Here is a 14,604-nt window from a genome sequence, read left to right as displayed (position 1 = left end):
CTTAGATGGTTTGGTCACATTAAACGGAGGCCTTCCAATGACCCGGTTAGGAAAGTTGAGGTATTAGATTCGGCTTATGTTAAGAAAGATAGAGGTAGACCTAAAAAGACTTGGTTAGAAAATATTAAAAATGATCTTTATTAGATTTAAATGAGAATTTGACTTTTAACCGAATACAATGAGATAAAAGGATTCATGTTGCCGACCCCACAGTGGGACAAAGGCTTGATGTTGTTGTTGTAGTTGTATTAAAATGAGAATTTGACTCATATAATGAGACCATGGAGAAAAAGAATTCATGTAGCTGATTGCATGTAGTGGAATAAAGAATTGATGTTGTTGTCGCCGTCATCATCATCAGCTCGAAGATGGTGAACAAAATAAAATTTTGCTTTTTTTTTTGGCAATATCTAGCATGACAAGGGCACATCCATGGTCATGGGACATCGTGTAGATGAAAATTGATAACAGGGAATAGTTTTACAGTACAACAAGCCTGTGTTTATTGATAAGCATATTTTGCAACTAAATACACCACACCAATCTAAACAACATACAACAATATCATATATGTTTGAAGATATTGGGAAAAAAGTCTTATTGCAAGATAACTAAGTAAGAACTGACCTTCAGTTTTTTGTCATAGCTTCCTGTGCACAAGGCACTGCCATCTGAAGACAAACCTAGGCAACTTATAGTACCCTCATGTGAGTTCTGCAGAGAACCCAAGTTAAGAACTACCTGAGCAAATCAATAAAAAAATCTTAGTCAGATCCAGCTTTCTGTTCAAATATTATTTTCTTCATAAACCATCAAACGGACAAGAATCTATGCAAGAAAAAAAAAAGTGCATGCAAATAGTGTATATAGGTGACAAACAAGCTAAGGATCAGAGCTCTTAATGTACTGGTCAATGTAACAAAAGAGTGAATTTAAAGGCGGAGAGAAGAAACTCAAAGCCTTCTAAAAGTTGATGGTACTACCTATAAAACAAAAATAGATCTCATTCTAAATTCTTTCTTAAACAGCCACTAGTCACTAAATGCAGAAAACATCAAAAAGCAAGTTGATTGACTACGTGGAGACACGAAATTATGAATGAACATTAGAAATAGGACAGGTTATTTCAAAAAGATTTGAAGCATATGTGACGAAATACCCAGCACAAAGATGCCCATTCACTAAACCACCCATTAGGGTGAGCAATCAAGAAGCTTCCAAAGGAGTAAACCTTGATTTATTAGAGGGAGGAAAATCAAGCTTAAGAAACTAAGAATGTTATGAATCTTATTCAATAAACCGTACAGTTGGTTATGATTTATATAATCAAAGATTCACGCATCTGAATTATTTCCCATTCAAAATAGTGCACTTGTGTAATTAGGGTTCATTTGGGACGGTTTTCTTACTGCTTTTTAAAGCAGCTTTCTAGTTAAAAAATTTAAATTTATGTACTAGAAAGCTACTTTATGAAGCAATAAGAAAGTTGTTCCAAATGAAGCCTAAAATTTATAATCCGAAAAGAAAAACTATTCCGTCAAAATCCCAATAGCCTTGCCCCATTCACACGTGTTTCCTTATACCAAGATATCTATTTTTTGCATTTTCTTATTGAATGTGCTCAGACCATACCTCAGCCATCAGCGTATCCCAAACAAAACAATCACCATTAGAGTAACCCGCAAAGAGTAGTCTTCCTGATATGGAGAAAGCAATGGACTTCACTGAAGGGACTTCATCATTTTCACCAGGTTGCTGGCTATAAATTTGAAGCTGATGCCCCGTCCGCATATCAAAAAGCCTACATGTGCCGTCATCAGAACCAGTGCCAAACCGTTGCCCATCTGGGAAAAACTTGACTGTATTAACATCCCCTGAATGACCATAGTATGTTCTAACTGCCCGACTAGCAATTCGGGTATCCCATAGTCTAGCAGTTGCATCACATGAACCAGATACAAACATTCTTGAATTGGACGTGTTGACTGAGACACTGGAGAATTCAACAAAAAAGCCACTGATCTAAATATATTGAACTTAAAAGGTTATCATTAGAAAATTAATAGAAATTATATTTTCAAACAAGATGATGAAAATATTCAAAAACTAAATAGCAATATTGCAATAAGAAATGCATTCTCTGAAATAACATCTTGAATGAAAAAAAACATTTAGTATGCAAGTATTACAAGTCTGCATCATTGATATAGCAAATTATATTGCATTGCCAGATGATGGTTATTTCCACCATTATCCATCGAGGTAAATTAAAAACACTTGCAAATTTATATGGTTAAAAAAAAAAAACTTCTAGCCATCCATGAAAACAAAATAAGAAAAGTCAGAAATAAAATGGTGAGGTGGAAAGTATCATGAATCATCTATATAGCAGGTTTAAAATATATGAGTTTCTGGTAATAATCAATTTGATCCTTGTATGTTTGCTTTATAACACTGCTGCCCATCTACAAATACGCCATGTTCGCACTTGCTTTTGTTCATTATGGAATACCATTAGATTTTTCTATCAAAACACGTTTAAAGTTCTACATGCAGCCGCAAATGCCCTCTAACAACTCACATGATCATTAAAAGATCATTTAATAAATTTTAGGGAAAACATTAGCTTTAACCGAGGAAATAAATGAAGGGATGGAAGGGCTATAGAATTAGAGGTAGAGAAGAGGGCATGGGTGACATGAAGATGGAATTGATAATAGTAAATATTAGATTATTCTTTAAGTATTCTAACTATACTTTTAATTAATCTGTATAGCAAACTTTTTTTTGTTTCAAATGCAATATGATTTAAAACTTCATTGTTTCGCACAACATAATATATTGTGATTATTATCATTTCATACTCTTCAAAGGTATTCCTTATAATTAAATAAACTTAAAAGTAATAAATCTATTCCTAGTTTAGCACCACACTATACTTGGGCAAGAGCCTATGGAGGTGCCTACCATCTCAAGTGCTTGGCAACCATTATTAACTTGTGAAGCCTAATTAATGCCCCACAAAGAAGCGCCTTAATATGCATATATTCATGAGTTATTTCGTTAAGGGCATTTTAGATGCATTTTAGAAATTTTCATATATAATTTTGACTATTCTAGTCTCTCACTAAAAAATTGTATCACTACCAAAACTTAGCGATAAGAGAAAAGTGTTGCAACTGGGAGTGTTCAGAATCATAGTGGAAACTATTGCGATAGAAATTGAAAATAGTCATCAAATTGGAGAATTCAGCATTTTTTGTGTATTTTTGTGCATTTGCTTTCTTGCATTTATTTTCCCTTAGTGAGTACCCAATGTTTTTAATAGCATTCAAATACGTCCATCAATCTTTTCATAAAATTTCTCGGGTTAAGTTGGTTGCACCTGACTCTTGAATTCATTATGGAATTCTATTAGGAGCAACTAATGGAGAATAAGGGTATCATGATTACCATTAGTGCTTAGGTAGGAGAAAGATCCAACATGCAACAGAGCCCGAAGTAGAGTGGTCTCCATTTTTGGCATCATGAACATAGTCGTCAAGTATCGAAAACTATGAGTCTTGAAGGCATATCTAGTGTCATTTAGGAAGGAAAATGCTATAAACGTTGGTAAACATGGATCTTGGATCCAACAAAGACATTAGTCTAGGAAGCTCTAGGATGTCGCTCACCAAGACTACTCTATTGCATTACCTACCTTGGCCATTGAGACTATTACCTTCTCGATGTTGTTGGTTTTGTCAATAATGGTCAATTAGTTGACATAGGCTTAAGTGGGTGGGCTTGTGGAGGGTCGTCTTATTAGCAACAATTTAATAGCCATTCTCATTGAAGTTTGGTGAGTTTGCCGAGGATGTTGATGATGACTGACAGACTGAGTTATCCATGCTTTTGTAAGGTGAGATGTAGGTGCAAGAGAAGTTGCCCATTGGGATCTATAGTAGCTAATATCACAAGGATAACTTAATTCCATATTTGAGTGTCGATTTAGATTTTGACTCACCTGACTTTTTTTATAAACAAGTAAACAATCAAACAACTTCATATGTTCAAAGAAATTAAGGATTAATGATGAGTTTTATTTTATTATATATATATTTGGAGGGTTGATGGATGAACAAGCTTATGATGCTACAAAAAGGATCAACTAGCTTTTTAATTTTTGGCCTATGGTTGACATAATTTTTGTATGATATTGTTTGACAGAATTAAAATCAAATATGAAATACAATAATAGGACAATTTATGATTAGATATATAGAGGATATCCACCACCAATTATTTTGTTGAGTGGCATTATCATTGACATCTAAAGTTCAAGATTTGAATATCAACAAAATAGAAAAAAAGAAAGATGCATGAAGCAAGTATTTATCTTGAAAGACAAAGTAGTGACTTTTGTACGCATTATTTAGAATCAACCAACACCACAACACTAAGTTGTATTATAATATTAAGTAGACTCGAAAAATACATTCTGATACTAAAGGATTTTTATGGGGTTTTTTAAGAGGCTTGCAAACATATAGAATTTTCCTACGAGATCATAAGAATTTCTTCCTAAATGATAAATGAACAATAAAGGAAAAAAGTTCACCATAAAATTTATCATCGTAACCCTAAAACCTAAACCCTAAGCCATTAAAAGAGAAGCATGATATTAAGTTAAGTATTGCAGAGATGAGGATGCTCAGGTGGATGAATAGCTTTACTCTTAGAGATAGGATATGAAATGAGCATATACGTGAAAATGTTGGAGTAGCTCGAGTGGAAGATAAGATTAGAACGAGTCATCTTAAATGGTTTGGTCACATAAAATGGAGGCCTTCCAATGACCTTGTTAGAAGGGTAGATGTATTAGATTTTGCTTATGTTAAGAAAGGTGGAGGTAGACCTAAAAAGTCTTGGTTAGAAAATATTAGAAATGACATTTCTTTATTAGATTTGAATGACAATTTGACTCTTAACATAACACAATGAAGAAAAAATGATTCATGTAGCCGACCCCACGAAGTGGGATTAAGGCTTGATGTTGTTGTTCTATAAATTCCAATTTGAATTTTTATTGCAAGCAATCCTTTCTTTTCTTGAATTTTCCCCTATAATTGCTTGCTATTTTCTCTTAATTTTTTCCTAAATAGTAAACAATTGAACTTCTCTTAGCACAATGATAGGGAAAATAATAGTTGGTAATCAACCCCCACTCTAGATGTTGAAGTTGGCAGTCCTACTGCACCTAAAAATCAATACAGGGAGATAGAGAGTGAGGGAGACGTAGGGAGATGGGGCTTGGCTTCCTTAGTATAGGAGGTTGACTAGTATTGGAAGAAGAGAGGACAAGGAATGATAAAATAGGATAGAGATTAACATCCTGAATTTTTATTTAATCAATTTTCAAACTTAAGTACACACTATACTTATAACCATCTAATTCTCTAAAAAATAGGAAAGATGAGATAAGCACTATCTATTTAGATAAGCTATTTGATAAGACAAGTTCCTATCTAAATGATTATCTTAATTATTTGAAAATATCTAAGAGAATATTATGTGAATTTATTCTCTTCTTGATTTGGGCAGCTAGAGAGATAGAGAGAGTTTGATAAAGTGCATTACAGAGTTTTCTAGATTCCCTTAAATTCTTTGGAGTAATTAGAACCTTTTTCTCTCCTCTTATCATGGTCGAATCCTCTTTATATGGCTTGCTTCATGGAGTGAGTTTTGATTTTCCCAAAACCTCCATGAATGTAGCCACAATTTCTATTTGTATGGCTTGAATTATGGAGTTAATTTTGATTGGTTTAAACATGAAATAAATTTCAATTTGTGACCTCCTTGTCATTTTTGATAAAAGTTATGCCTAAACTTCTTATTATTAACTCATTTAGCATGAATTGAGGTTTCACCTTGGTACCATAGGTCTCTTGCATGTTTTAAGCTTGTATGGAGCCTATTGGCCTTAGTTTGATATGATTAAACTCCAATATTACTTGCTAACTTCATTCAGTTCCAATTGGGCTAAATTAAGACTTTGAGAACCTCCTGATCAATGGCCATGTTTTCAACATGTTAAAAAGTCTATTAGGACATATCTTCAAATCTCCAACAAAGCTCTAAACACCACACATGGAGTTTCGAAATTTATTTGATAGATCCTTCATCGCTAAGACCAGAACATAGAGAAAAATATCGGTCAATGCATGTAACATTTTACGTCCACCTTCTTCGCAACACTTTCATATAGACATACCAGTAAGATGGAACCAGTAAGTTGGTTGCTTTGTTGCATCATATCCAAATGCAGAACAAAAACCTATTTTATTACCATGCAACATCCACAAAAAAGAGTTTATATAAGAAAAACTAGGATGTAACTACCCTAATAGTCGAGCATATTATACTTGAGCCTTAAAGAATGAAGAACTACGAATCCATCAAACCTAGGATATAACAACCGCATTAGTTGATCATATTGAAATCTTAAAGGATGAATGATTACAAATCTATCCTTCCTTTCTAGCACATTACAGAATATATCAAGTCATTGGGGCAAACAATGATAAAGTTTACACAAATAAAGAAATGGTGCAAGAGATTAGATGTATTTCTTTATGTTAATGTCAATGAGATTCGTCCATAAAATATAGATAAAACCTTTTAGAAATCATAAACATAAATTAAAACACTTGTCCACTACTTTACATGCTAATATAACCCTCATTGCAAAGCACTTGTGATAGGAATTTATCCTCCACACAACAAAAACAGCAAGAACAAGATAAAACATAGTAAAAATCAGCAAGAAAGATGTTTATTTCAGCACAACAAACCAAAATAAAAGTTTATCTACTATTCGAGAGATAGATCGGATCTCCACAAACCCTAGGCCTTGCTAGGAAAAATACCAAAGAAAACTACAGTAAACACACATAACATGATAAAATAAACCAACCCTATTAAACCTTATATAAAACTTCCTACTTCCCTCCTTATTTTGAAATCAAATCAGCCCAAATCCCTTAATAAATGCCCCTTACATCTTTCCCAAAGCTTCCCACAGAGCCTCTTCTCCGAAAGGAGATAAAGGAGGTCCTGGGCCCCACATGAGAGCTGAAAGGTTTTTGATCTATTGAAAAGTTTCTGGATCCCACATCAATAATCTCCTCCCAAAAAGTAACATTGTTCTCAAGGTGGAAAAAGGGGAACTGCTTATGCATGGTATTGTAGGGCTCCCATGTCGCCTCATACTCTGGTAAATCCTTCCACTTGATCAACACCTCCCTAATCCCCTTGCCTCCTTGGCGCACCTAGGGGTGCAAATGAGTCAAGTCGAGCTCGAGCTAGGGGGTGTTCGAAGTCGAGCTCGACTACCAGAGCCCGAGCTCGAGCTCGAGCTCAAATTTGAGTCGAGCTCAAAAAGCGAGTTCGAGCTCGACTCGTTTCACATCGAGCGGCTCGTCGAGCTCAGTCCCGAGCAGTCTAGCAATCACAACCTCCGTTGTCCCGAGCAGAGTCGTCCCAAGCAGTCGTTAACCTTCGTCATGAGCTTGTCGTCGTCATCTTCGATTGCGATATCCGTCGTCCCGAGCTTATCAAGCTTCTCGTTTTCTCCGTTTCAATCGACGACGCCATCTTGTCGTCATCGTCAGCTTCGGTTGGTCGTCCCGAGCAGTCGTCTTCTCTGTTTCAACAGTCCCTAGTAAAGTTGTCAGGTCATCCCGAGCAGTTGTTAATCTCCGTCGCCAGCTTGTTGTCGTCATCACCTCCGTCCCGAGCTAGCTTCTTCGCGTCATGACAACTCGTCGCCAGCTTGCATCCGTCCGTTCGCATGATTCAATTTTCCCGTTTCCCATTTCATTTTCCCGCTCACTTGCGATTTCCTGCTTTACATTTCATTCACGAGCTACTCGACGAGCTCGCGAGTGGAGCAGGGCGCAGTTCGAGCTCGAACTAGAGTTGCCATCCATCCTGCTCACTGGCGAAGTCGTGTTCGAGCTCGACTCGTCGAGCCTATTACTGAGTCGAGCTCGAGCCGGCTTAACTAGGTTGCACCCTTAGGCGCACCCCTTTCACCTCAAATGGTTATATTAACACCTCCATATCCTCTGAAAATATAGCCGGTAGTGTGGACGAGGCTTTGTGGGCTCCAATGGCTCGTCTCAATTGTGATACATGAATACGGGATGGATGGCAGAGGTTGGTGGCAATCGTAGGCGATATGGTATTGTGAAAATGTGCTCCATTACCTTGTAGGGCCCAAAGTTGCGGGGGGAGAGCTTCTCATTCCTTCATCGAGCCAAAATATTTTGTCTGTAAGGTCGGATCTTCAGATAAACCCTATCCACAACCTCAAATTGCGTGTCTCTCATATGTCCATCCGCCTGCTTCTTCATGATCTGTTTTGCTCTCCATAGATGTTCCTTCAATTCTACCAAAATCCAATCTCTTTCTCCCAAATACTACTCCACTAATGATACTAGTGTATTGCCATGCTTATAATGTATCAGATGAAGTGAATCCCTCCTATATAGGATTTTAAATGGCATTGTCTGGGCTACTGTATGATATAAAGTGTTGTACCAATATTCCGCCAAGGCTAACCACTTGGCCCATATCTTTGGTGTATTTGATACAAAGCAACGAAGATAAATCTCCACATTACGATTCACCACCTCCAACTTCCTCTTCCACCTCCAGCTCTTCTCATATAGCGATTGTTGTGATCTATCCAATGTTCTCTCCCACCCCTCCTTTTCATAGATATCATCTTCCTCAAAATCAGCCCTCATTTCTTTCTCCTAATCTCTCCTCATGTTATATCCTTCACCCATTTCCCTCATGGTTATCAGTTCAAGAGGTATTAAATTTTCCCTGTCGCCCATGATTTCTACCTCTCGATCATCCCTCATTGTGCTGATATCGGGGTTTATCACACTTCCTTGGCCATCTACCAATGCCCTCGCCTCCGATGTTGTCGGTTGGGTGTAAAGCTCCAATATTTTCTTCATCATGTCTTCTAGGTTAGAAAACCTTCCTTCCATGGATGAAATCCTTTTCTCAACTTAAAATTTAAATTGACCAACTTCTCATTCTAGTTTCTCTTCCAAAGAATCCACTATAGGTCCTGAATCATGCTCTTATACCAATTTATTAGGAATTTGTCCTCCACACGACAAAAATAGCAAGAACAATATAAAACACTAAAAAAAAATCAGCGAGAAAGATGCTTATTTCAACGCAACAAACCAAAATACAAGTTGATATACTATTCAAGAGGTAGATCGGTTCACCACAAATCCTAGGAGCCGCTAGGAACAATCCAAAGAAAATTACAGCAAACACACATAACATGATAAAATAAAACAATCCTAAACCCTCACATAAACCTTCCTGCTTACCTCCTTATTTTGAATTCAAATCAGCTCAAATACCTTAATAAATACCCCTTATATCTTTTCCAAAGAGCTCCCCCTAAAGCCTCTTCTCCTATAGGTGATAAAGGAGGACCTGAGCCCCACAGGAGAACTGAATGGTTCTTGATATGTTGAAAACCTTCTTGGACCCACATCAACTTGTTAGATTAATTATTTTGAGAATGACGTAAATAATTGAATATTAAATAAACTTTACACTTGAGAGCTCAGAAGAAAATAAACTAAAAAGAAAAAAAACTAAATAAAATAATAATTCATTCTAAACATATGCAAGATTCAGAATAAGACAAGTCATTACAATACTGCAAATAAGATACTTTTTTTTTTAAGTGTGAATGAAACAAAATATTGAACCATCAGAGGAGCTGAAGGTCCAAAAGCACTTCTTAATAATTTAGGCATCTCGTATGTAGTTTTGCAATCTTAAATGATCTAAGTTATATAAAACATTAGGAAAATGTTAAATGAATTTAAAACCATACCTACAAAGATGAATGCACTCTTTGATAGAGATACACTCATCCCAATTTTGATACTAAATATTTAGATTGTTGGGGCATTTTTCTTTAGGATATTCTCTAGGAGTTGAGCAATGAGAATTAAAAACATCAATGATAAGAAGTAATAACATCCTTAATCAATAAGAAAAATAATAACCCAAACTTCAGCTAAGTAAAGGATCACCTATTCAGCTTAAAGAAGATTAAGCCTTTGATCCATTGGCATGAAAGTAGGATGTGGTAGTTTCCAAGTTTGGAGGTAACTATTAAGAATTATAGAGAGCTTCACATAATTGAAGCAAACTAATTAAAATAGTCACCGCAAAAACAAGTACTTGCAATAGTAAAATTTTAAACTTTCAATGAGAATACACAAAATGAAGCATCAATTGTACCATTATAATTTTTTACAAGTCCTATAAAAACGTGAAATAAAAAAAACATTTTATATGAGTATATACCACATTTAAATTAAAAAAAACAACGAATGGTGGGTAAAGCATAAGGACATTTCACAAGTTTATTTCTGTTTTCCTTCTTTTGGAAAAAAAAACATAAATTCAAACAAACTTGAGAGGTTAAATTATGTTCGTATAAGCACTTCAAGAAACTTCATAGCCGTTTCATTTTCTTGTGTACCCCAAGATTCTTATGCTAGCACCACAACGGGACAAAATGTAACAAATGCAAGAACTAAATCTGGAATCTTGTGAATCAATTCAGAAGCATTTGTAACTTTCCATGGTGAAACATGAAAATACCTCAAGACATCGGATGTGTGACCGGATGGAAATTCACCTCCAAATACAGAAATTCTCTGGCCAGTGGTAACATCCCACAAGCCACAGGTCTGGTCACCTGAGCTAGTGATCAGGTGAGATTCTTCATCAGGAATGTACTGACAACAAGATACATATCCCTTGTGACCAGTTAGCATTCTTGATGCAGGGATATTCCCATCCCTATCAACTTGAGAATTAAGATTAAATATAGAGCATGCACTATCAAGGCCACCACAAGCAACGGACTGGCCATTAGGAGAAAAGGCACATGTCATGACATATGCACAAGGAAGCTTGGTTGCATGTGTTTTTTGACTTGTCAAAGCATTCCAAACAATAAACCTCCCATCTTGAGATGCACTAACTATCCGGTTCCTTTCCTGGGTCCAATCTAATGAATAAACCTGAAAAAATTTAAGAGTACACAGTAGATCAGCAATTTTTCCAAGCTTGTTTGAAATTACAATTATAATCAGCTACACAAAATACATAATGTTGAATGCAGCAAAAAAAATTTCACTTAGTTTAAAGGCAAAATGCATTCCTTTTGAATTTGTGAAGGTTTTTATAGTGCCACTGATCTCTGAATCTAAACTTCTTTACTTATAAAGCAGTTATTTAGACTGTATTATAAATGTGTAGTTATCTTTGAGCAAAGAAAAAATCCAATACAAATCCTATTCAACGTAATTGATACAATACAGCTATAAAGATTGACATAATTTAAAAGTACTCCAATTCAAAACAATCATATTAATTTTTTATTATCCGTAATCATTTGCATCACGGTGGCATAATGGAGTTCATCATAGGGGTGTTCAAGCTGCCTCTCATCACCATCGCTATCGTATGCACTATCAGATTTGCTTGAGCTCTACTAATGCATGGTCTAGGTGACATTCCAGTGCGTTCTCATGTCTTTTAGTTATTTATATCATTTGTGTGACTGTTTGTGCTAGTTTGTTTGTTTTTTAACTTAATTTGGTTTAATTATAAAATAGCCATTGAAGGGGAAGTTTTTCTTTGAGCAATCCAGGTATTAAAATAAATAGCTGTTGCATGTCACTAGGAAGCAATCAAAGAATGAAAATTATATTTCTCCCTGCTTGGTAATTATGATGATGCCACCTTCCTGGATTTGGTTGTGAGATGGAATCCCAGCCCTTCAAGCGTGTAAAGAGCAGTTTAAATAGTCAGAAGCTCCTTATACCTGGTTCCCATGCCTCCTCTTCACAAACCCATCCCCAATCCTTCTATGGCATCCCAAAAAGTCTCTCCCTCTCCACTATTAGACATGTACTCCTAAAACCTACATCTACTGGAAAGCCTCCACCCTTGCTGTAAACTCTAATATGACTGATAGAAATTTTTTAAGTATGAGACCAACATATGCGAGGTGAAACAGATAATCAATAATGACAAGGTTCTTAAAATGGGTAAAAGTTGTCCCTCAAAATTATGACCAACTATTTCTTTGGTTGCTAGCAGAGTGCTACCAACAAGTCATTTTGATGTTTATATTTAAAGAAGGAATGAAACTACTTCAAATTTAACCTGCTCTCTCAACAAATTTCCATCCAAAAGTTCAGGCCGAAAGCTTCTTCTTTGGACAGCTACAATATAGATTAGGATTGGCCATTTCTTACATGCCAGCATAATAACTCAAGCAATTCATTCCATCAATCCAAAGATAGAAAATGGATATTGTGATAAATGTTATTGAATGGGACTGAAATTGAACATATGAGTGCCATCATTAACCTAATAGCTAGACCAAAAAATCACATTCAAAATACCAAAGAACTTCAAACCAAAATAGCAGATTCTTTACAAGACAATTACATCCAACCAAACAAGATGAACTGAACTTGAACTACTACAATTTAAGCTATAAAAATCACCAATTTCCATCGGCACGACAATAAACGGGCCTTAATAAACTTAAAATAATTCACAATACCAATGCTTAGAGCTAGATTAATGACAACTTCCAACTTCCACATAAAGACTATCATCCTTCATTTGCTATCTACCCAACAACTTCCACATAAAGACAATCATCCTTCATTTTCTATCTACTCATTAACTATGAAATAACCATCTCTAGTAAACTTATAAAGAGTGTTTGCTTTAAGCACCTCAACTTAGCCTAGTGGTGGGGAGCTTCTGCTCCCACCACACAGATTAGGGATTTGAGGCGTTGTGTATTTGGTGTGTTCATGAATTTATGATTAAAAAGAGTATCCTAAGACCTTTTCACTTCTACATAAGATTAAAATTTGTAGGAGAATTCTTTCTACTTAGGAAGTGATGGTCATGCTATAAGTCTGACTAATTCAAACAACTTATTGGAACTACTCCCACATCCATCTTATAAACTATTTTGATTACAAGCTAAACATCTACCATCCATGTTATCAATCATGGAAAAACAAGGAATGGTTGTCTGCACCAGTATAAAGGAAGCCTCCAATTTCACATTGGTGGGCTGTCAATGATCCCCTAAGTTGTTAATCTAAGCTCATTGTGCCATATTAAAAAATCTATAAACCCATTGCAGTGATTTCCAAGATTGATTTTTGAGGCAAGCAATTTAACAAGGACAAGAAAATTCAAAAAATTTCAAAAGTAAGAGAGCATATTAAAAAATATAAACAAACTATGTAAGTTTTTCAAACCCATGTTATCTCCGTCAGCAATCAAATCCTCAACAGGCTCTCCTCCAAAATACGCCATAAATAGCTCCGCAGACATACTTCCACAAAAAGCTCATAATCACAAATCCCCTACCCACAAAGCCGCTAAATTTAAACCAACCAAGACTAAATTCTAATTACGAAAAATGCACCAATTCCTCTATCCAGAAATCAAAACCGTAAAGACCAGTCGAATCTACCTTCCCCGTGTGGCCCTGCAAGGTTCTGCAGCAAACCAGATCCGTAGGGCTGAAGCTAATGGCCGTCTTCCCATGGCTCCTCGCGTAGGTCGCCACTGCAATCCCATCATATAAACATGAGGCCCAGAAAAATTTGCTTTAAAAAAAACACCAAAAAGGAAATACAATAGGCAAGTTATTCACCATCAGTGTCAAGCAGGAGCTGCCTCTTCTGCTTAAGCCGCTCCCGAAGCGCATTGACCGTCGCCGTCGCCGCAACATGCCGCTCCTTCAGCTCCGCGACCGACATTTACAAACAGTAGCCCTAAACCTAAACCACCTGCGGGGTATCAGCAGCATCCGATCATCCCAAAAGGTACCCTTTGAGCTAAAATTAAGCCCTAATTGTCCATCCCTCCACCGCCCAATCAAGTGAAGGAAGGGAATTCCTAGACCAAGCGGTGCGGAAAGGCGGCGATCTGGGACTTCAGGATCTGTGGGTAGCGATCGGAGGAAGAGAAAAAGGGCGGAGAGAGAGAGAGAGGGCTGTAGGGACTAGAGAAAGACCTGAGTGCTTGCTGACCTGGGATGTGAACGGTATTGAAACGGAGGCTAACGGACATCACGAGTACGTATCGTGAAATGATTGTAAGTTTTGGGAAGAGAAGTGGGCCCTACTCCGACCTTGATGGTCGCATCTCACGCCGTCGAATCGGACCCCGTAGTAGCATCATGAGTTTAATAGGCAGATGGAGTTTATAAAATTTTAATAATAAATAATGTTTTAATTTATCTTAAGTGAGAGAATTCTTGGCTCATTCTTTTAAGAGAATATTATTTTTTAAGATCGTAAATTTAAATTGTATATTTTATAGTTTTTCTATCAATTCAATTCAATTAATTATTAATATTTTTTTTAATATTTGATATTTTTAAAATATATGTACTTTTTGAGTACCAAAATGCTTAACCCCAACACCATCACCGGCAAACCCTCACCACCAGGGCGC

General features: G+C 36.3%; 1 protein-coding gene across 1 annotated transcript in view; it reads right to left on the bottom strand.

Annotated features, from left to right (window-relative positions):
* Nucleotides 1-14,209, bottom strand: part of LOC110115474 (guanine nucleotide-binding protein subunit beta) — a 15,889-nt gene extending 1,680 nt beyond the window's left edge. Inside the window, exons 1-5 of the mRNA XM_020848720.2 lie at nucleotides 13,799-14,209; nucleotides 13,616-13,710; nucleotides 10,699-11,123; nucleotides 1,633-1,993; nucleotides 628-741 (exon numbers count right to left, since the gene is read on the bottom strand). Coding sequence (XP_020704379.1) covers nucleotides 628-741; nucleotides 1,633-1,993; nucleotides 10,699-11,123; nucleotides 13,616-13,710; nucleotides 13,799-13,904 — 1,101 coding nt within the window. The 5' untranslated portion in view covers nucleotides 13,905-14,209. The remainder of the gene's footprint in view (nucleotides 1-627; nucleotides 742-1,632; nucleotides 1,994-10,698; nucleotides 11,124-13,615; nucleotides 13,711-13,798) is intronic.
* Between the last annotated feature and the right edge of the window lie 395 nt (nucleotides 14,210-14,604).

This window comes from Dendrobium catenatum, unplaced genomic scaffold (assembly GCF_001605985.2).
Source record: "Dendrobium catenatum unplaced genomic scaffold, ASM160598v2 fragScaff_scaffold_1483, whole genome shotgun sequence".
Lineage (NCBI taxonomy): Eukaryota > Viridiplantae > Streptophyta > Magnoliopsida > Asparagales > Orchidaceae > Dendrobium > Dendrobium catenatum.
Note: the sequence above shows the minus strand (reverse complement) of the source record. Positions and strands in the feature narration are given on the sequence as shown.